The sequence below is a fragment of the Silene latifolia genome, unplaced genomic scaffold (genome assembly GCF_048544455.1).
Source record: "Silene latifolia isolate original U9 population unplaced genomic scaffold, ASM4854445v1 scaffold_200, whole genome shotgun sequence".
Classification (NCBI taxonomy): Eukaryota; Viridiplantae; Streptophyta; class Magnoliopsida; order Caryophyllales; family Caryophyllaceae; genus Silene; species Silene latifolia.
In genome coordinates, this window is record NW_027413164.1 from 271,314 (window position 1) to 292,906 (window position 21,593).

The window sequence follows — 21,593 nt, forward strand, 5'->3', positions numbered from 1 at the left end:
TCCACATCCATCACCTTCTAAACCCTCGCTCACCATCCCCCGAATGGATCACCACGTTTTGAAAACAATGAACGGGGTAAGTCAACTATATAACCAAAATAAGAATTCACAACAATATAATCCAATACAACACTACCAATCAATCCTCCAAGCTACATCAATCATCGATGGAATCGACTACACACCAAAGTGTGTAGCCCGCCATGTTACCCATCGCAACAGTAACCCACACCACCGGTGGGGGACCACAACCTTGCCCGCCAAATCCCCGTTCATCTCAATGAACGAACCCAAATCATTTATGTGCACACCCCCCTTGTGACGGAGCCACAAGAGGGAAACATGGGGTTGGAACCATCTTCCGAAAATGGTCCCACAACAACAATCAAACAAAGATATAATCTCAATCAATCTCAATCCAAATTATACATGTTACACAATCAACCACAACCAACGTTATACCAATTATACAATCCCTCCTGAAAACGAACATCATCCCCGAAGTTCACACCATACCCGATGCAACATGTAAAACCACCCTACTAACCATGTAACTCGAAAGAACACCTAACTCAAAAGACAAACCATGCACCCAACCATAACCAACCATGTTTAAACAACCCGAAACATAACCATACCAACCTCAACACAACCCCAAAACACATGTGATCATCTCCTCCCCCTCTTAAAAGACAAATGTTACGACCCCGTAACAAAACATACCTGCTCAAAAAGATATGGATAGCGTTCCTTCATTGCTTCTTCTGGCTCCCAAGTGGCTTCTTCCACATTGTGATTAGACCATAGGACATTAAGCAAGACGGTTTCACCATTCCTTGTGTTGCGCACCTTACGATCCAATATCTCCTTTGGGACCTCCGCATAAGTTATAGCTTCGTCCAACTCGATATTCTCAACCTCGAGCACATGTGACGGATCACTCACATATTTACGAAGTTGTGATACATGAAAAACATTATGTACCCGATCAATAGATGGTGGTAAAGCTAGCCGATAAGCTACTTCACCTACCCGATCCAAAATCTTATAGGGACCTATGAATTTCTGACTCAACTTCTCTCTCTTACCAAACCTCATCACGCCGTGCATATGTGACACTTTCAAGAGGACCTTGTCACCTACTGCAAACTCAATGTCCCTGCAGTGCAAATCCGCATAACTATTTTGCCGATTTTGAGTTGCTTTCATCTTTAGTTGAATCAAGTACACTTGCTCAACTATATCTTGTACCATCCGTGGTCCACAAACCACAGCTTCAGCGCTATCGTCCCAACATACTGAACTCCTACACTTCCTCTCGTACAACGCCTCAAAAGGTGTCATCCCAATCCTCGTGTGATATCTGTTGTTGTATGAAAACTCTATTAGATAAAGTCTGTAACACCCTTATACTCCAAGTGCCTTACCAGGACCACTTAAGGCATGAGAATGCTACCATCTCGGTTACCCGAGGTAATGTATATCAAATACACAATAAAGAAACATAATTTATTAAATATGTTTAAAGTGATACAAGTCCAAAACCAAAACTGATAAGGTAAATACAACTGTTTCCCAAAAATACTAATCCAAATAATGTAAAAGAATGTTTAAGACACAGCGGACGACTTCTACACATCTCGTGGCAACTCAACCGAGCTATCCCATGTGCATCATCTCATACATGCTCCATAACTGCTCACCATCCCTGAATGGATCACCACAGTTTTCAAAACATTTAAACCGGGTCAGTTACTGTTTACATAAAATAAAACAACAAAAGCAATACAACGATCATCCAATATCCAACATAACTCCACACACCTGACTACACACTGAAGTGTGTAGTCCTGCCAGAACACCCATTGCAACAAGTATTCCACACCGCCAGTGGAGGAACCGCATCCATTCCCACCTAAGCCCCACTCATTTCATCCGAGCGATAACCCATGTTTCTAAATGTGCACATCCCCTCTGTGGCGGGTTCCACAGAGGGCAAATAAAGGGCGTGAAGCCACTCCTGCATGTGACTCCACTCAGCCGAGGGCGCACCTCGCGAACCACAGACAACCAATCACAACCAACCACATTATACAACAACAATTACCAATTACCAATTCCAACATGATATAAATCAACAACAATGATCAACCATCAACAATACTATGTAAACAATAACCAAGTAGGGAAACCCTACCTGGAATAAGCAACCACAAGACCGTCACACGCAGCTACTCAGTAATGTTCCTCTAGGAATCCTCCTCCTATAACACATATTCATACAATTATCACCTAATCAACATAATACTCCCAAAACCTTCAAATCTACCCAATTAGGGTTTTAAAAAAACTCAACGAAACTTTATAAAAATTATACAAGAATCTTACCCTTGACGCGACGAACTCAACGGTGTAAAGAACAAGACAATCCGACGATCCTAGCCTTTGAGATTTGCTAACAACGCGAAGAATGAAGACAACTTAACTCTTTTTATCTCTTGAAAGGTTTTAGAAAAGTGAAAAGTGATTAAGAAAGATGACGGAATCCTTTTATACAAATCACACGTTATTAACAAAACCCGTCTAAAATAACCCTTAAGACTGACTTACTCGAGTGACCCTTACTCGATCGAGTGCCCAACATACTCGATCGAGTACCCATCAGGTAGCCTACTGTTTCGTATAAAAACATACTTTCTCGACAGAGTAAGCCCCTGTAATACCCGCCCTTTTAGGGACCCTTTGACCATCGTTGACCGACCTTGGGAGCGGAAGTAGTCTTAGGAATGTATGCCAAAACCTGTTTGAGCTGCGTGTTAAGAGTGGTACTCGATAGAGTAGGCTACTCGATCGAGTAGCTAGGGTACTCAATCGAATAGGGGGCCACTCGATCGAGTAGGTTGGGTACTCGATCGAGTACCGGGTTTTCAGCGAGGGTTTTATATCGCGTTTTGTTAAATCCGCAAATCACTTCCGCCACTTTCCTCCTATCCTTCAGTCGCCCCTTTCCCTTCCCTTCACCTCAAAACCTCCATGGAAGCCTTTTTGAAGATCTTTGAACCTTGGGAGGGCGTCTTCGGTGTCGGGTAGCGATCTCTTCCTGAGTTTTCCCTTATAGGTATGTCACAATCATCATCTGTGTCTTTGTCTCTTTAGTTAGGGTTTGCTTGTTAGTAATAGATAATTGTATGGTGGTTATAGGCTTTGCTTGGTCGCTGGATGTGTTATCTGTCGGCGTGGATTGGTTGCGGTTACTTAAAGGTAGGTTCGCCTACTCAGTTTCTGTAGATGGTCTAGTGTGTCGGTCGTTGTGGTAGTATTGTGGTTGTTCGATATAGTAATTGTGTTGTGTTGTGATTGTGGTTGTGTTTGCTGTTGATGGTTCTCGAGATACGTTCTCGGCTGAGTGGGGTCACTTGCGGGAGTGGCTTCACGCCCTAGTTTCGCCCTTCGTGGAACCCGCCACGGAAGGGGATGTGCACATTAATGGACAGGGTTATCGCTCGGTATGATGAGCGGGGCTTAGGTGGGAACGGCTGCGGTCCCCCATGGCGGTGGTCTGGTCCAGTGGGGATGTCGTGATGAGGTTTGGTTGGATTATTGCGATTGCGGTTGGGTCTGATATCATTGTTTGTATTGTTGATTGTAGTTGTCATTGTCTTATCTTGTCTCAGTACTGACCTTGTGTGGTTGTTTGTTTGTTATGTGTCTGCCGTGATCCCTTATGGTGAGCAGTCGGTCTTAGCAGGTGTTGATGTTGTGGATAGCTGGAGTCCGGGCAGGGATGAGTCTTCACGAGATTTGTTTATAGTAGCGAGTAGCTTCTGAGTTGTACCTTTTACATCGTTTGTTGTTTAAACCGCTTGTAATATAACTTAATAGTTCTTTTATTGACGTTTGATAATTACTTTCCTCGGGCAACCGAGATGGTAACGCCCTTATATGCTAAGGAATGCCTAGTTAAGGCTCCTCTGGATATGGGGGTGTTACAGCCCCACTCAATAGAGTACCCATAAACATAGAAAACCGTAGTATTACAATCTTCCATCCTTAAAAAGAACTTTGTCCCCGAAGTTCAACCTATACACAAAAACAAAACACAATATCTCCACTCCGACACAACTACATAACCAAAACTTAAAACAAAAACTTCCAACCAAAACTCAACCCGACTCAAAGCAACAACTAACTGTACTAAAACCAACATGAGCCATACCAAAACCTTATGCGACCATCTCCTACCCCCCTAAAATAAACATGGTTACGTCCCCGTAACCACACATACCTCATCAAAAAGAGACAGATACCGCTCCCTCATAGCCTCTTCTGCCTCCCAAGTAGCTTCCTCAACCTCATGGTTAGATTAAAGAACCTTAAGCAACACTGTTTCCCCATTCCTAGTTTTCCGAACCTTGCAATCAAGAATCTGTTTTGGTACCTCAAGATAAGACAAGGACTCATCCAACTCTATATTCTCCACCTCTAACACATGTGAAGGATCACTCACATACTTCCTTAACCGAGACACATGAAACACATTATGCACCCTATCCAAAGCCGCCGGGTAACGCTAAGGTAAGCCACCTCACCCACATAATCCAAAATATCATATGGTCCGATAAATTTCTGGCTCAGCTTCCCTTTCTTACCAAACCTCATAACTCCACGCATAGGAGATACTTTCAACAGAAGCTTGTCCCCAACCTGAAACTCTATGTCACGGCGATGTAAGTCTGCATAACTCTTTTGTCGATCCTAGGCCCCTTTCATCTTTTGCCGATCGCCTTAACTTTGTTCTATCATCTCTCGTACCACCGTGGTCCTAAAACCACGGCCTCTGCTCTATCATCCCAGCAAATCGGACTCCTACACCTCCTCCCATACAAAGCCTCAAACGGTGCCATCCCAATACTCGTGTGATAGCTGTTGTTATAAGAAAACTCAATCAGATCCAATCTATCCTCCCAGCTACCACCAAACTCTATCACACACGCTCGTAGCATATCCTCCAAAGTCTTGATAGTTTTCTCTGTCTGTCTATCTGTCGCAGGATAAAAAGAAGTGCTCATCTTTAAAGTAGTTCCCATCTGCTCCGGCAACTCTCTCCAAAACCGTGATATGAATCTCGCATCTTTGTCTGACACTATATCCTTAGGCACTTCATCCAAAAGAGCCACATGCTTCCTATAAGTCAAAGCTAACTGTATCTTGGTCCAAGTATCTTTCATCGGCATAAAGTGAGCTGACTTGGTCAAACGGTCAACTATTACCCATATCATGTTGTTACCCTGCTGACTCCTCGGCAAACCCATTATAAAATCCATAGAGATAGACTCCTATTTCCACTCAGGCACCTCGAGAGACTGAATCTTACCTTGTGGTCGCGCTGCTCTCCCTTAAGCCTCTGACATGTCAAACATCGAGCCACAAACTCAGCTGTTTCCTTTTTCATCCCAGGCCACCAGAAAGTCTTCTTCACATCTTTATACAGCTTGTCACCACCCGGATGTACTGAATATAGTGTGCAATGAGCCTCTATCATAATCATCTTTTTCAACTCCTCATCATTAGGAACACACCACCTGCCATCAAATCTTATACTTCCATCTATATGAATAGAGAACTGAGACATTGTCCCTTTCTCTACTCCAGCTCTCCACTCCTCAATCTTAGAATCCAAAGCCTGTTTCCTGCGAATGTGATAAAAAATATCTGGCTTCACTGTCAAGTCCCCTCTAGCATCCCCTTGCTGTATCATATGTATCCCTATCTTCCCCACCTCATCTCTCAACCTCAACAAAGACATAGCTGTGCATAGAGAATGCACACTATTCCTGCTCAGCGCATCTGCAACCAGGTTTGCCTTCCCTTCATGATATATAATATCCATGTCATAATCCCCTATCAGCTCCATCCATCTCCTTTGTCTCATGTTAAGCTCCTTTTGAGTGAAGATGTATTTGAGACTCTTGTGATCTGAAAACACCTTAAAGGTCGCCCCATAAAGATAGTGCCTCAAAATCTTGAGAGCAAACACAACTGCACCCAACTCCAGATCATTTGTCGGGTAGTTCTCCTCATAAGGCTTCAACTGCCTAGAAGCATAGGCAATTACTTTCCCATTCTGCATCAACACACATCCCAAACCCTTCTTTAAAGAATCTGTATATACCTCAAAGTTCTCACACCCTTCACGTAATGCTAAGACTGGAGCTGTGGTCAAACGCTCCTTTAATGTTTGGAACGTCGTTTCAAAAATTTCATCCCAACGAAACCTGTTCTCTTTCCTCATCAACGCTGTCATAGGTCTGGCTATCTTAGAAAATTCTTTCACAAACCGACGATAGTACCCTGCCAAACCCAAGAAACTTATGATTTATGCCACATTCTTTGGTGCTTCCCAGCGAGTGACTGCCTCAATCTTTGCCGAATCCACAGCTACACCCTTCTTTGAAATCACATGTCCCAGAAAGGTAACTTCCTCGAGCCAGAACTCACACTTTGACAACTTTGCATATAGCTGATTGTCACGCAAAGTCTGCAACACTAACCTCAAGTGCTCCTCCTTAGTCTTAGAATAAACTAAGATATCATCGATAAAGACCACCACAAACCGATCTAAAAACTGATTGAAGACCTGGTTCAACAAATCCATAAACACTACAGGTGCATTAGCTAACCCAAACGGCATCACAACATACTCATAGTGACCATACCTCGATGTAAAACCTGTCTTTAGTATGTCCTCATCTCGAATCTTCACCTAATGGTATCCCGACCTTAAATCAATCTTAGAAAAGACTGCTGCCCCATTCAACTGATCAAACAAATCAACTATCCTTGGCAAAGGATACTTATTCTTCACTGTAACCCTGTTTAGCTCTCTGTAGTCGATACACAACCTCAAACTCCCATCTTTCTTCTTCACAAAGAGAACTGATGCTCCCCACGGTGATACACTAGGTCTAATGTACCCCTTATCAATTAAATCGTCCAGCTGTTTCTTCAGCTCCTCCAACTCCTTAGGACCCATGTGGTACGGGGCCTTAGAGATTTGTCTCATCCTTGGTTTCAGCTCTACAGTGAAATCTATCTCCCTCTTTGGTGGTAAACCTGATATCTCCTTTGGAAAAACATCTGGAAACTCTCCCACCAGTGGTATCTGATCAACTGTCGAGCTCACCATACTATGGTCTTTCACATGGCATAGTATCAAAGGACACCCCTTCCTAAGATAAGACTTCAAGGTCACTGTAATACTCGTCCTTTTAGGGACCCGTTGACTGACGTTGACCGACCTTAGAGACATATCTTGACCTTCGGGAACCTTACGAGTGATGACTGGTGTCAATGTGAACCTTGACTGGTGCGTTACTCGATCTAGTTGAGGCTACTCGATAAGTAGCTTTGGAGCTCGATCGAGTAGGTGTCACTCGATCGAGTAAGTCAGTTACTCGATTGAGTAACAGGTTTGCAGCGGGGAATTATAAATCGTGTTTCATGAAACCTCAAATCATTTTCGCACCTCATTTCCTAAACCTACATGTCATCTCTCCTTGTTCCCTTCACCATAGTTCCTTCTATTGGAGTCCTTGAGGATGCTTGTGCCATGGGGATGGGTTGCTTAAGTCGGGTAGCGGTCTTGACGCCGGATGGCTATGCATAGGTATGTTATCGTCAACATCATTGTCATTATTGTTTCCAGTTAGGTTTGTAGTGGTAGTGATAGATGATTGTACTGTTTGTATAGGTGTGTTGCGTGGTTGATTGGTATCATATAGTCGGACGTGGAATCCTGCGGTTGGCTAAAGGTAGGCTCGCCTACTCAGTACTGTTGAGTGTCTAGAGTGTCTTTCGATGTGGTTTGGTTGTTGTAGTGTCGGTGTGGTTGATTGATTGTGGTAATTGGTTGGTTTTGTGTTGTTTCATTTATCGTTGTTGTAGTGCAGCTGATTTTGATTGTTTGTCTATGGTTCTCGAGGTACGTCCTCGGCTGAGTGGATTCACTTGCGGGAGTGGCTTCACGCCCGTAGTTTGCCCTCCGTGGAACCCGCCACGGAAGGGGATGTGCACATTAATGGACATGGGTTTATCGGTCGGTATGATGAGCGAGGCTTAGGTGGGAACGGCTGCGGTCCCCCACTGGCAGGGCTGGTCCACTGGACAGTCAGTGACGTAGATTGGTTGGAGGAGATGTGATGTGTGTATGTTCTGTTGTGCTTGTGTTGTATCTGTGGTTGTTAGTGTGTTACTTCAGTTACTGACCTTGTGTGGTTTGTCTTGTTGTTTGTTTCTGTTGTGTTTGCCGTGATCCCTTATGTTGAGCAGTCAGTCTTAGCAGGTTGTGATCTGGATGTTAGCTGGGTGCTTGGCGGGATGAGGCTTTCGCGAGTCACGACAAAAGTAGTCCACATAGCTGGCAGTAGTTTGAGTTGTACCTTTATTTATATGTATCTTAGTTCTATTAATCACTATAATGTAACTTAATTGTTCTTTTATCGACATTTGATTATTACAGTCCTCGGGCAACCGAGATGGTGACGCCCTTATATGCTAGGGAAGGTCTTGTTAAGGTTCCTTGGTATATGGGGGTGTCACAAAGTGGTATCAGAGCGACGATTTTGTAACCTGTAACAAATGAGCCTAATGAACGTAGTGAGTCTAATAAAATGAACCTGGTGTATGTGTATTGGGAGCCCCAACTGATGTTAGATTTTGGGTGAGTAGGCGCCCTCATTTCAAAATCATAGCCCCATTATGCTGAAGCCAATCACAGGGTATGGGAATGTCGAGTCGAAAATTTTGTGCTTAGTGCTTATAATGGTTATGATAGAAATGTTCGTGATGGAGTCTTTATGGATGTTAGTATGTGTAATTGTGATGAGGAGCTGTGTGCGTGTATGGTTGAATAGAAATGTGTGAGAAAGTAATGGAAGTGGTGGAAATCTTATAATTCGTGACAGTGTGGTGTGATATGGTGATAGTAATGCTTTTTAAATCGTTCTATGCGCATTAGTCATGCAAGAAATTGTGAGTCTTGTATGTGGTAATGATGATAAGTAGTAAGCTTTGAATTAGTTGCGACGTTTGTCAAATTAGTACTTGGTAAGTGTGATGGATGAATGGTTGGATGCTTCCCTGATATGGCATAGTTAAGACGAGTAATTTAGTGGATAATTGTTGTGACATGGTTAGATTATTAGCGAGCTTGGGTGATAAATAATGGTATGATGTCGGATGAATGTTTAAAGTAATATAACTGTTAGTTGTATTGTTGAAATTGCAAATGCATGATTGGAAGTGAAATAAAATGTTGGATGTATGCATGAGAAAGATAATAGTGTAGGCAATTGGTTGCGTAATATTTGTCGTAGAATGAAGTAAAAGGTGTTGAATGAAGTGATATGTTTGTTAGATCGATACGTTGCACTTGTGTAGTAGTAATACGTCATGAATGAATATAATAATTTGTGACGATTTCCGAATTCATTTTAGAATCGACACGAGTTGTTGTTTTGCAGGAACCGTTACTTAAATCCATAAATTTTGACCTCGTTCTTAATCTTGCCCGACCGAGTAGGAGTGCTTACTCCATCGAGTATACCTCATTCGATCTAGTTAGGAACTTATAACGTCGAAAATGTTGGATCTGCCAGCGGAAACTCGACCGAGTAGCTCCAACTCGATCGTGTAGAGGCCACTCGATCGAGTAACCTAATTACTCGATCGAGTAAGTGAACAGTACCCGGGATTTCGCGTGATTCATAACCCTTCTTCTCTAGTTTTTTTTTTCCTTTCGTTCAACAAAAACCCTAATTTCTAAAACTCTCTCAAAGTTACTTTCAACCTTGGGATTTTGGTGCTTAGATCTTGTGTTTTCTTGCTTAATTCGTTCCCTTTTTGCTTGCTAATCCATCAAGGTGAGTTTGTTTATCCTATTCCTATATTTTTAATTGATTAGAGGCATGTAGGATGTTAATGTATGCTGAAAATTCGATTATATGTGCCAAATCTTGCTTATAATTGTTGTCACATGGTCTATTTGCTTAAATTTGTTGATTGTTGTTGTTAGATATACAAAAATCGAATTAAATTGGAGGTTTGTATGTCTCGAAATTTCTAGGGTTTGAGATTTTGAATTGAATTTTGGTTGTCTTTTGTAGATAAAAGGGGGAAAATTGGGTAATGTATGTTGAATATATCATGTTTAGAGTTGATTTTGATGGTTTTCACTCAAAATTTTGCCTTAAAACTCCGTCTTAAAAACGCCCCAAACTGAAATTTTTCTTACATTCTTGAAAAGTTTGTCTATTAGTGAAGCTAATTTGAAGGTTTATTTCTCAAAATTAATAGTTCTATTGTTAATTGATGCCATCTTTGCTATGAATTTTTACAGCTGTGAGATCGTCTGATGATAAATTTGAGAGTTATAATTATAATTTCTGGATTGTTTGGTGAAAGTGTGTACGTAGTAACTCTTTTCCATGATCATACATGAATGTTGTATAAGTTTTCAAGTATGTGTGATATGTGAATCTAAGATTGTGTCACAAAACAGATGTCGAGACCAACTGTGGGAACCTGTCAGAGCAAGAAGGGGATGGCTTATGAGCCTGACGTAGGAGAAGGGAGTGGGGGACCTACGGTCCCAGCGGTGCCCGAGTACCCTTCAATTGTCTTTATCGACTTTACACAAAGGGATAATTTTGTTGCCTTACAGAGACGAAAGATGAGACCCACCCGTTGTATTGACACAACTCTTTTGATGGACTTGGGGATTGAGACCGATGTTAGGCATATCTTCGAGACTTTGGGGATGACTGGGTTGTACCGCCTCCGGAAGCACTCTTATACTTTTCTGACCCTTGAGTTCATGAGTTCCTTTAAGTATGATGCGGTAGAACAGACCGTTGAATTCCGTCTCATGAACACCAGTTTCTTCCTTACCATGGATATGTTTGCCACCCACCTCGGCTTAGCTAAACCTGCAAAGGGAGCTCTTAGGGGCATCCCGACTGAGTGTGGGGCTAGTAGCCTGATGCCTTACTTTACCGGCAAGCCCGCCCCGACCTCCAGCAACATGTTGATTAATGATGTTCAACATGTCACCTTAAAGATCTTTCTCCGTGCTTTGACTTGTCTGCTGTACGAGAGGAAGGATGTGAGTAAGTTAAACTCACATGAGGTGATGTTGCTTGCGGCCTACTTTAACCCCACCCGATCTCAGAAGGTCACCTTTAGTGCCCCGGAGAGAGTGTGTGCCAGTTTAGCCTTGATGGCCTCTTCCGACACCCGTTTTCTGAGTTGTGGTGCCATCGTCACTCAGTTGGCAGAGAGGCTGACTACCTTTGAGGCCTCCTCGGCCTATACCCCTTTGACCTCTATCGTGCCTACCTTGGACCGTGAGTATTTCCTCGACCAGAAATGGTTGAGAACTTTGGAGGGTGGTGGGTTAGCTTGAAGGGTTTGGGGGATGAGCTAGATGAGGATACCCGATCCTGAGCACCTCCAAGTGACCGAGCCTTTGCCGGCGGCAGTAGTGGTTGCCGATTCTGATGATGATGAGGAGGAGGTTTCTGAGAGGCAGGTGTACCTCATTGACTCGGATATCTTGGAGGTGATGCCCAAGCCGAGGAAGGGGGACCATGTGAGACCTGAGGATGCCCGGCCTAGAGTGGGGAGGCGACCACGCCGAGTGAGGGAGAGGGTGGCTGAGACTCAGCCAGAGCAGCCTTTACCTCCACAGTACCAGTTTCCCGGTTATCCTCCCTTCTATAGCCTCGAGATGAGAGTGAGCCAGCTCATGGAGAGGGTGTCTGCTAACTTGACACTTCGGAACCTCCATGAATCGCATATGTGCAGGGCATCGGAACCAAGGCAGCGCAACCCGTGTGGTGGAGGAGCGTTGGGGACGACAGTGGAGTTTTCCACTCTTTTGGCGTGGAGGGTCGAATTGGGGAGAGCTTAAGTCATATCCCTACGGTTGCTTGGCCCCTTGGCGTATGGGCATAGATGGTGGTGTTGGTGGAGAGGCAGGTCATGATGCAGCTGGAGCGGGCACGTCAGGCGGTGCTGGTGGTGATGAGGTGATGGATGATCAGGATGCGGAGTGATGACACTCCTTTTCTTTCTTTTATATAGCGTTTCATGGATTTGTAGTGGATAGTATTTGTTTTGTTGGTAGTACTTTATCAGACTTTGGTATGTATGGTTGGCCATAAGGCCGTATTTTGAGTACTCTAGATAGTATATGCAGGATATTGGAGTCAGGAAGGCGTTCCAACTCGTGTTTATATAGTTGGTTGGTGTTAACATGGTTTTTGGAGGCTTTTCGACCTGTGGCTACTCGATCGAGTGCCCCTCACTCGATCGAGTAACTGCAGATGTGACACTTGAGGGGTGTTCTGATCTCAGCCTACTCGATCGAGTAGCTGATGAACTCGATCGAGTAAGCCCAACTCGATCGAGTAGCACTGTTACAATTACTTTTCATTTTAAAACTTGGTTGAATCATCATATCTTTAAGTGTTGTTTTATTATTTCTTGTCGTGGGTGCCTTATATCATTGTTTAGCCTCAACAGTGGTTATATTATTGCGTATGGTCGTATGACATATACAATTTTCAACGCTATGCATATAAATTAAGATGAGAAATCAGGTTATGTGAGGTTCAATGGTTGCATATATACACATATCTATCATGTGAGTCATGTTTACGTAACGTCAAGAAAGTGTCGTGGCTGTCATGAGTCGAACATGCATATTGTTGGTTATTATGTACAACACTATGTGGTATTTATATAATTTGTATTCTATATCAAGCCGCATTAGAAAGATAGTGTACAATGATTGTAATTTTGTTTTATAATTGGAGTGGTCATACAAAAAAAAAAGTAATAGATGACTTGGCTGCTACTTGGTAATGGTATATCTTGTGGGGTGATACACGCCTTCAGTGGTTTTACGTTTATTTGAGTCAAGTTGTGTAATGTCAATAGTATATTGTGTCATCATGAGTCAAGGTTTGTTGTGGGTCGTAAGTAATGTCAATGTTGTATTATATGTATCGGTTTGCGGGAATGGAAAGTTATTTGATGGTGAATTTCGGGGACGAAGTTCCTTTTAAGAGGGGAAGAGTAATGTCGCAAAGGAAAAATGACGTAATTATAACAATTTTACAGTATCTTCGTGATATTTGATAATATCTCTGTGACATTTAAAGTGTGTTCTCTGTGACATTTAAAGTGTGTTGAATATTTGCTTAAATAATTCTATTGTGGTTATTGTGTAATTGAGTAGGAGTTATAATTGTTGAATAGAATAGCATGACGTTATAAGTCATTTTCAGTTAATGTTGTCGTGAGAATTAGATGTTATTAGCGGTAGTAGAGTTGTTATTGGTAGAGTTGTGTTGTGTGCCTAACGTGATAGAGTGGAATGAATCGTGTATCGTTGTGAATCGGTGGTAGGACCGTTGTTTGGTATGTTTTGCATTTGGTAATCGTTGACAAGTAATGGATGAAAGTATGGTATGATAGTTGTGTTGGTGTATGTTTGAATAATATCATATAGTAATTGCAAGTGATAGTCGAGATAGTCGTTCTTGTGGTTAGTATGTGTTTAGTGACTCGTTGAGGGTCGTGTTGTATATTGTGCGCTAAGATGGATGATGATGTCTGATGAGAATACATAGTGGGGTGGTATTTCTAAACAGTTAGCCTGATCTGTGTCTGGTAAATGGTGGTGATGACCTTGGTTTCTTTGTCGTGTGTCACGGGAGATGATGAGTCGAACTTCGGAGACAAAGTTCTTTTAAGGGGGGAAGACTGTAATACCCGTCCTTTTAGGGACCCGTTGACTGACGTTGACCGACCTTAGAGACATATCTTGACCTTCGGGAACCTTACGAGTGATGACTGGTGTCGATGTGAACCTTGACTAGTGTGTTACTCGATCTAGTTGAGGCTACTCGATCAAGTAGCTTTGGAGCTCGATCAAGTAGGTGTCACTCGATCGAGTAAGTCAGTTACTCGATTGAGTAACGGGTTTGCAGCGGGGAATTTTAAATCGTGTTTCGTGAAACATCAAATCATTTTTGCACCTCATTTCCTAAACCTAGATGTCGTATCTCCTTCTTCCCTTCACCATAGTTCCTTCCATTGGAGTCCTTGAGGATGCTTGTGCCATGGGGATGGGTTGCTTGAGTCGGGTAGCGGTCTTGACGCCGGATTGCTATGCATAGCTATGTTATCGTCATCATTATTGTCGTTGTTGTTTCCAGTTAGGTTTGTAGTGGTAGTGATAGATGATTGTACTGTTTGTATAGGTGTGTTGCGTGGTTGATTGATATCATATGGTCGGACGTGGAATCGTTGCGGTTGGCTAAAGGTAGGTTCGCCTACTCAGTACTGTTGAGTGTCTAGAGTGTCTTTCGATGTGGTTTGGTTGTTGTAGTGTCGTTGTGGTTGATTGATTGTGGTAATTGATTGGTTTTGTGTTGTTTCGTTTATCGTTGTTGTGGTGCAGATGATTGTGATTGTTTGTTTATGGTTCTCAAGGTGCGTCGTCGGCTGAGTGGAGTCACTTGCGGGAGTGGCTTCACGCCCATAGTTCGCCCTCCGTGGAACGTGCCACTGATGGGGGTGTGCACATTAATGGACATGGGTTTATCGCTCGGTATGATGAGCGGGGCTTAGGTGGGAACGGCTGCGGTCCCCCACTGGCAGGGCTGGTCCAGTGGACAGTCGGTGACGGAGATTGGTTGGAGGAGATGTGATGTGTGTATGTTCTGTTGTGCCTGTGTTGTATCTGTGGTTGTTAGTGTGTTACTTCAGTTACTGACCTTGTGTGGTTTGTCTTGTTGTTTGATTATGTTGTGTCTACCGTGATCCCTTATGGTGAGCAGTTAGTCTTAGCAGGTTGTGATCATGTTAGCTGGGTGCTTGGCGGGATAAGTCTTTCGCAAGTCACGACAGAAGTAGTCCACATAGCTGACAGTAGTTTGAGTTGTACCTTTATATATATGTATCTTAGTTCTTTTAATCACTATAATGTAACTTAATTGTTCTTTCATCGACATTTGATTATTACTGTGCTCGGGCAACCGAGATGGCGATGCCCTTATATGGTAGGGAAGGTCTTGTTAAGGCTCCTTGGTATATGGGGGTGTCACAGTCACCGCTGCAATCACTTTAACTTTGGGTTTGACAACAAACCCACGATAAGACACACTAACTCCCTTAGGACCCCTCAAAGAGACCCTCTTTTGGTGACAGTCTATGCTAGCTTTGTACTTACCCAACCAATCCATGCCAACTATTATCTCAAAACCATCAATGGCAAACTCTAACAAATCTACCAGAAGGTCAACCTGCCCAACTATCATAGACACACCCTTATACAACCTCCCACAAGTTACATACTCACCCGACGGTATAAAAACCTCCTCTTTTACGGACTCAAACTTCCCCAAACCCAAAAGCTTAGCATGACTCGACGATACAAAAGATTGTGAAGCCCCCGAATCAAACAAAACAAAGGTAAAGACACCATTAACAAGAAAAGTACCCGTGATCACGTGAGCATCATCTTCAGCTGCTTTCTTCTCCATCATGAAAAGTTTGCCACTGGTCTTTTGTCCACCTCCCTGGACAGTACTAGCAGAAGTAAACGGCTTGGCACCACCCCGGTTGTTGTTTGTTGTTTGTTTCTGATATGAATTACCGCCATTGCGGTTAGCCCCACCATTGTTGTTGTTCTGACCACCCTGATTGTTCCATGACCCAGCCGGCCTGTTACTAGCATAACTCTGAGACGGACCCTGAGAGAAACTCGTCTATGATGGTCTCTGGAAACCCCTACCCACAACACTGGTGCACTCATGTCTCTTGTGGCCCATACCGCCACAATTAAAGCAAGATATCCCCCAGCTGCTACTACCACCACCGCGGCCACGCCCATAGGAAGCTCCACCACTGAACCCCGATCCCGAAGAGTAAGCCCTCGCCTGGTTATGGTTGCCCCTCTTGTAACTAGACTGACCACCACCCTCGCTCTCAGCCTTCCGCTTCTCAGAACCTCTCTCCCTATTCTCCTTGGCCATCTCGGTTAACCTCTCAGCTCTCCCGGCTCACTCATACACTTCCTTAACATCAGTAAGGACTCCTACAGGAAGCATCTCCATGATCTTAGGTGTCAAACCCTTCTCAAACCTCAACGCTAAGTTCTCCTGGTTCAACCCCATATCCTCAACATATCTAGACTTCTCATTGAACTTGTGGTAATACTCAGCCACAGTCATCTCTGGAGTCATTTTGAAATCATCATACTCTTCTCTCAGCCTACTACGGACATGCTCAGGTACGAACTCTAGGCGCATAGCTCTCTTGAACTCACTCCAAGGTATAGCCGACGTCCCCTCTTTCACATATAGGTCTAAGGAACTCTCTCTAACCTTATCCCACCATTCTCCGGCCGCATCTCTCAAGTAGAACGCAGCTTGTTCCACTCTAAAGTCTTCAGGGCAATGAACCACATTAAGTATATTCTCCATCTCCCTATGCCAATTGTAGAGAAAAATTGGTGCTCCGGTACCCATGTATTCTTTTTGGTTGAAACGGGCTATGGTAGTACTCATCTTAGCAAAATCTACCCCGGCCTCTTTATCTTTCCCAAACTTCTTTAGGCCTCTGTTAGTGCCTCTTGATGCTCAAGCATCTTGGCAATCTCATCAATACTCATCATCTCGGCCCTAGCATACAATGCAGATCTCTTTGGCGGCATCTTTGAACTATATAAGAGAAGAGGTAAACATAAACATACATCCCACAACTTAAACACGTATATGACCTGTGCAGAACTTGCTCGATCGAGCAACACAACCCACTCGTTCGAGTTGAGGCCACTCGATTGAGTTGCCCACTTACTCGATCGAGTGCCTCGACTCTAGAACCTGACCAGAAAGCCTCAAAACCTCACTCGATCGAGTTGACATCGCTCGATCGAGTCCTCCTACTTACTCGATTGAGTGCCCAAAAACCGTACACTGTCCAGAAACGACATACACCCCACTCGATCGAGTCACACCCACTCGATCGAGTCACTCACCTACTCGATCGAGTGCCCCCCACTCAATCGAGTCATGCTGACTCGTATACTACCCGCATGCTCAACTCAACTACTTTCCAACCAACTATATATATATATATATATATATATATATATATATATATATATATATATATATATATATATATATATATATATATATATATATATATATAACTCGATATACATACGCATATATATAACAAACAACATCCTATTTCACATGTTTCTAATAAGCCACATTAGAAATCAATCATCATGCAAGTTCATTATTCATATCAACACATATACTCATGTTACTTACTCACCTTTCACCATATCATTCTCCATCCTCCACATGCATTCATCCACCAATTCACACAATACATTTCTATATAGATATTCAACATACTTAGATAAACACATAACGATCCCAAGACACACACCATAGTGGCCGGTTCAAAGTTGTTGGGCGAGATCGCGACTTTAGGACGTCTCCCAAGCCGTTGCATTAACTCCTAACAACTCCTACCCGGCTTAATTTTATTTTGAATCCCTAAATTCATTGGTTTCATTAGTTACAGGTTTCAAAATCGGCGCTCTGATACCACTTTGTAACACCCCCATACTCCAAGTGCCTTACCAGGACCACTTAAGGCATGGGAATGCTACAATCTCGGTTACCCGAGGCAATGTATATCAAATAGACAATAACGAAACATACTTTATTAAAATGTTTAAAGTGATACAAGTCCAAAACCAAAACTGATAAGGTAAATACAACTGTTTCCCAAAAATACTAATCTAAATAATGTAAAAGAATGTTTAAGACACAGCGGAAGACTTCTAGACATCTTGTGGCAACTCAACCCAGCTATCCCATGCGCATCATCTTATACCTGCTCAATAACTGCTCACCATCCCCAAATAGATCACCACAATTTTCAAAACATTTAAACCGGGGTCAGTTACTGTTTACATAAAACAAAACAACAAAAGCAATACAACGATCATCCAATCTCCATCATAACTCCATACACCTGACTACACACTAAAGTGTGTATTCCTATCAGAATACCCATCACAACAAGTATTCCACACCGCTAGTGGGGGACCGCAGCCATTTCCACGTAAGCCCCGGTCATCTTTCATTGGAATAAAAATGAGCTGCCTTTGTCAAACGATCGACGATTACTCAAATCATATTGTTTCCCTGCTGTGTCCTCGGTAACCCCATAATGAAATCCATAGAAATCGATTCCCATTTCCATTCTGGTACCTCAAGTGACTGAATATTACCTTGTGGTCTCCGTTGCTCTCCCTTTACCCTCTGGAAAGTCAACCACCTAGCCACAAATTCCGCTACCTCTTTCTTCATACTAGGCCACCAAAACGTCTTTTTCAAGTCCTTATAGAGCTTGTCACCTCCCGGATGTACCAAATAAGGAGTGCAATGAGCCTCTATCATAATCAACTTCTTCAACTCAGTATCACTAGGCACACACCACCTTCCATCTAATCGAACACTCTCATCTCAGATGGATATAAAATCTTGAAACTGTACCGCCCTCTACCCTTGCTTTCCACTTTACAATCTTAGGATCAAGTATTTGTTTCCTTTTGATGTCATCATAAAGTTCAGGCTCGATAGTCAAACCACCGATGGCATCTCCCATGCGAATCATATGAATCCCCATCTTGGCCATCTCATCTTTCCATTTCATCAGTGACATGGCAGTGCATTGCGAATGCCCTCTCTTCCTACTCAAAGCATCTGCAACTACATTAGCCTTCCCTTTATGGTAGATGATCTCCATATCATAGTCCCTAATCATCTCCATCCACATTCTCTAACGCATATTCAACTCCTTCTGAGTGTAGATGTACTTAAAACTCTTATGATCTGAAAACACCTTAAAGGTTGCCCAGTATAAATAGTGCCTCCAAATCTCTAGAGCAAATACAACCGCACCCAGTTCCAAATCATGATAGGATAGTTCCCCTCTTACAGCTTCAATTACCTCGAAGCATAGGCAATGACCTTTCCATTTTGCATCAAAACACAACCCAACCCATTCTTCGAAGCATCGGTATAAACCTCGTAGTTATCACTTCCCTCAGGCAAAGCTAGAACATGAGTTGTAGTCAAGTGCTCCTTTAATGTTTGGAACGCCGTCTCACAACTCTCATCCCAATGAAAGCTGGTCTCTTTCATCATTAAAGCTGTCATAGGTCTAGCGATCTTAGAGAAATCGTTCATGAACCTCCTGTAGTAGCCAGCTAAACCTAAGAAAGTCTGAATCTCAGCAACATACTTCGGTTCTTCCCAATTTGAGACCGCCTCAATCTTACTAGGATCCACCGACACACCATCTTTTGAGATCACATGACCCAGAAAGGCCACATTTTCCAACCAGAACTCACACTTGGATAACTTAGCATATAGCTGATTATCTCGCAAAGTCTGCAGCACCAACCTCAAATGTTCCTCGTGATCCTCCTTAGTCTTGGAATAGACCAAGATGTCATCGATGAAAACTATCACAAACCTATCCAGAAACGGACTGAAGATTTGGTTTATAAGATCCATGAACACTGTCGGTGCATTAGTCAAACCGAAAGGCATCACCACATACTCATAGTGACCATGCCGCGATCGAAAAGCTGGCTTAGGAATATCCTCATCCGAAATCCTCAACTGGTGATAAACCGACCTCAGATCAATCTTCGAAAACACTCCGGCTCCACTCAACTGGTCAAAAAGATCGTTAATCCTCAGCAAAGGATACATGTTCTTTACGATAACATTTTTTAGTTCTCTGTTGTCGTTGCACAACCTCATAATACCGTCCTTCTTTTTTCACGAATAAAACTGGTGCACCCCAAGGTGATACACTAGGTCAGATGTATTCCTTATCCAACAACTCGTTTAGCTGCTTCTTCAACTCCTCCAACTCTTTTGGTCCCATACGGTACGGAGCCTTAGATATAGGTCTCGTCCCCGGTTTAAGCTCAACATTGTCCCTCTTAGGAGGTAACCTTGGTATCTCCTCCTAAAAGACATCACCAAACTCACTAACCACTGGTATCTCTGCTGTTGATGGCTTCTCCACCTGAGTATCCCTCATGTGGCAAAGGATCATAGGACACCTCTTCCTCAAACATGACTTTAAAGTCATAACTGCAATCATCTTCTCCTTGGGTTTTACAGCAAACCCCTGATATGACACTTTGACTCCCTTAGGCCCCTTTAAAGACATTTTCTTTTGATGGCAGTCTATCTTGGCCTCATAGTTACCCAACCAATCCATCCCAACTATGACCTCAAATCCATCCATAGGAAACTCAAGCAAATTAAATGGTAAGTTCACTTGCGTAACCACCATAGACACCTCGCTTTACAACTTATTACAAGACACTGACTCCCCCGAAGGTATAAAAACATTATCCCTTACCAATACATACTCCCCCAAACCCAAAGTTAAGGCATGACCTCTAGACACAAACGAGTGGGTTGCCCCCGAATCAAACAAAACAAAAGCCGGTTTATTATTAACAAGAAAAGTACCAGTGACAACATGCACATCATTCTCAGCCTTCTGTTTTCCCATCATAAAGAGTTCGCCACTGTTCTTTTGACCTCCTCCCTAAACCGTAGTCGCTGATGTAGTAGGCTTAGCCGCCGAATTCTGAGTCACACTATTATTCGGGCGCTAATAAGAACCACCATTGTTGCAGTTATAGCTGCCCTTATTATTACCTGACTTCCCTGAATGTTCCATAACCCAGCTGGCATGTTACTCGCCAAACTTTGGCTCGAAGTTTGCGAGTAAATCCCCTAATAAGACGTCAGAAAGCCTCTTCCTCCCCTTACAACACTCGTACACTCGTACCGTTTGTGACCTGACCCACCACATTTGTAGCATTACAAGGTTGAATTATCGCTCGTACTCCGACCTCCTGTTCCCCACGCACGAGATTCCCCACCGTAACTAGACCCTCCAAAATGGGTTCTAGCTTGGCTGTAGTTACCACGCTTTTGGCTTGATTGGTTGTCACCCTCACTTTTAGCTTTCTTCTTCTCATTCCCTTTTTCCCTGGCCTCTTTAGCCATATCAACTAGCCTCTCTACATGCCCCGCTCTCTCATAGACATCTTTCAGATCTGAGATCACCCCGACATGTAGCTTTTCCATAATCTTCAGTGCCAACCCTTTCTCAAAGCGAAGAGCCAAACTCCGTTGACTCGGCTTCATGTCTTCCGCATAACCAGATAGTTTGATGAACCTATGATAGTACTCGGTCACAGTCAAACTATCAGTCATAGTAAAAGTATCAAACTCAGCCCTCAACTTTGCACGAATGTGCTCTAGAACGAAGTGGTCTCTTATTGCCCTCTTGAATCCTGCCAAAAGAATTGCAGGGTGGCCCAAATTCCTATAATATGCCCGAGCTCCTTCCCTCTCATTGTGCCACCATACCCCATCCTCATCTCTCAGATAGAATGC

The 21,593-nt window shown here is 43.1% G+C and overlaps 2 protein-coding genes across 2 annotated transcripts; both read right to left on the reverse strand.

The window, feature by feature from the left end:
• Positions 1–29: 29 nt before the first annotated feature.
• LOC141638632 (uncharacterized) lies at positions 30–1,344 on the reverse strand. The gene is made up of 2 exons (XM_074447974.1): positions 724–1,344; positions 30–152 (listed from the first exon to the last, which is right to left on the reverse strand). The coding sequence occupies exons 1-2, from the start codon at positions 1,342–1,344 to the stop codon at positions 30–32; spliced, it is 744 nt and encodes a 247-aa protein (XP_074304075.1).
• Positions 1,345–18,281: 16,937 nt separating this feature from the next.
• On the reverse strand, positions 18,282–20,472 carry LOC141638633 (uncharacterized). Its single transcript, XM_074447975.1, has 4 exons — positions 20,167–20,472; positions 19,351–19,511; positions 18,651–18,847; positions 18,282–18,601 (listed from the first exon to the last, which is right to left on the reverse strand). The coding sequence occupies exons 1-4, from the start codon at positions 20,470–20,472 to the stop codon at positions 18,282–18,284; spliced, it is 984 nt and encodes a 327-aa protein (XP_074304076.1).
• Between the last annotated feature and the right edge of the window lie 1,121 nt (positions 20,473–21,593).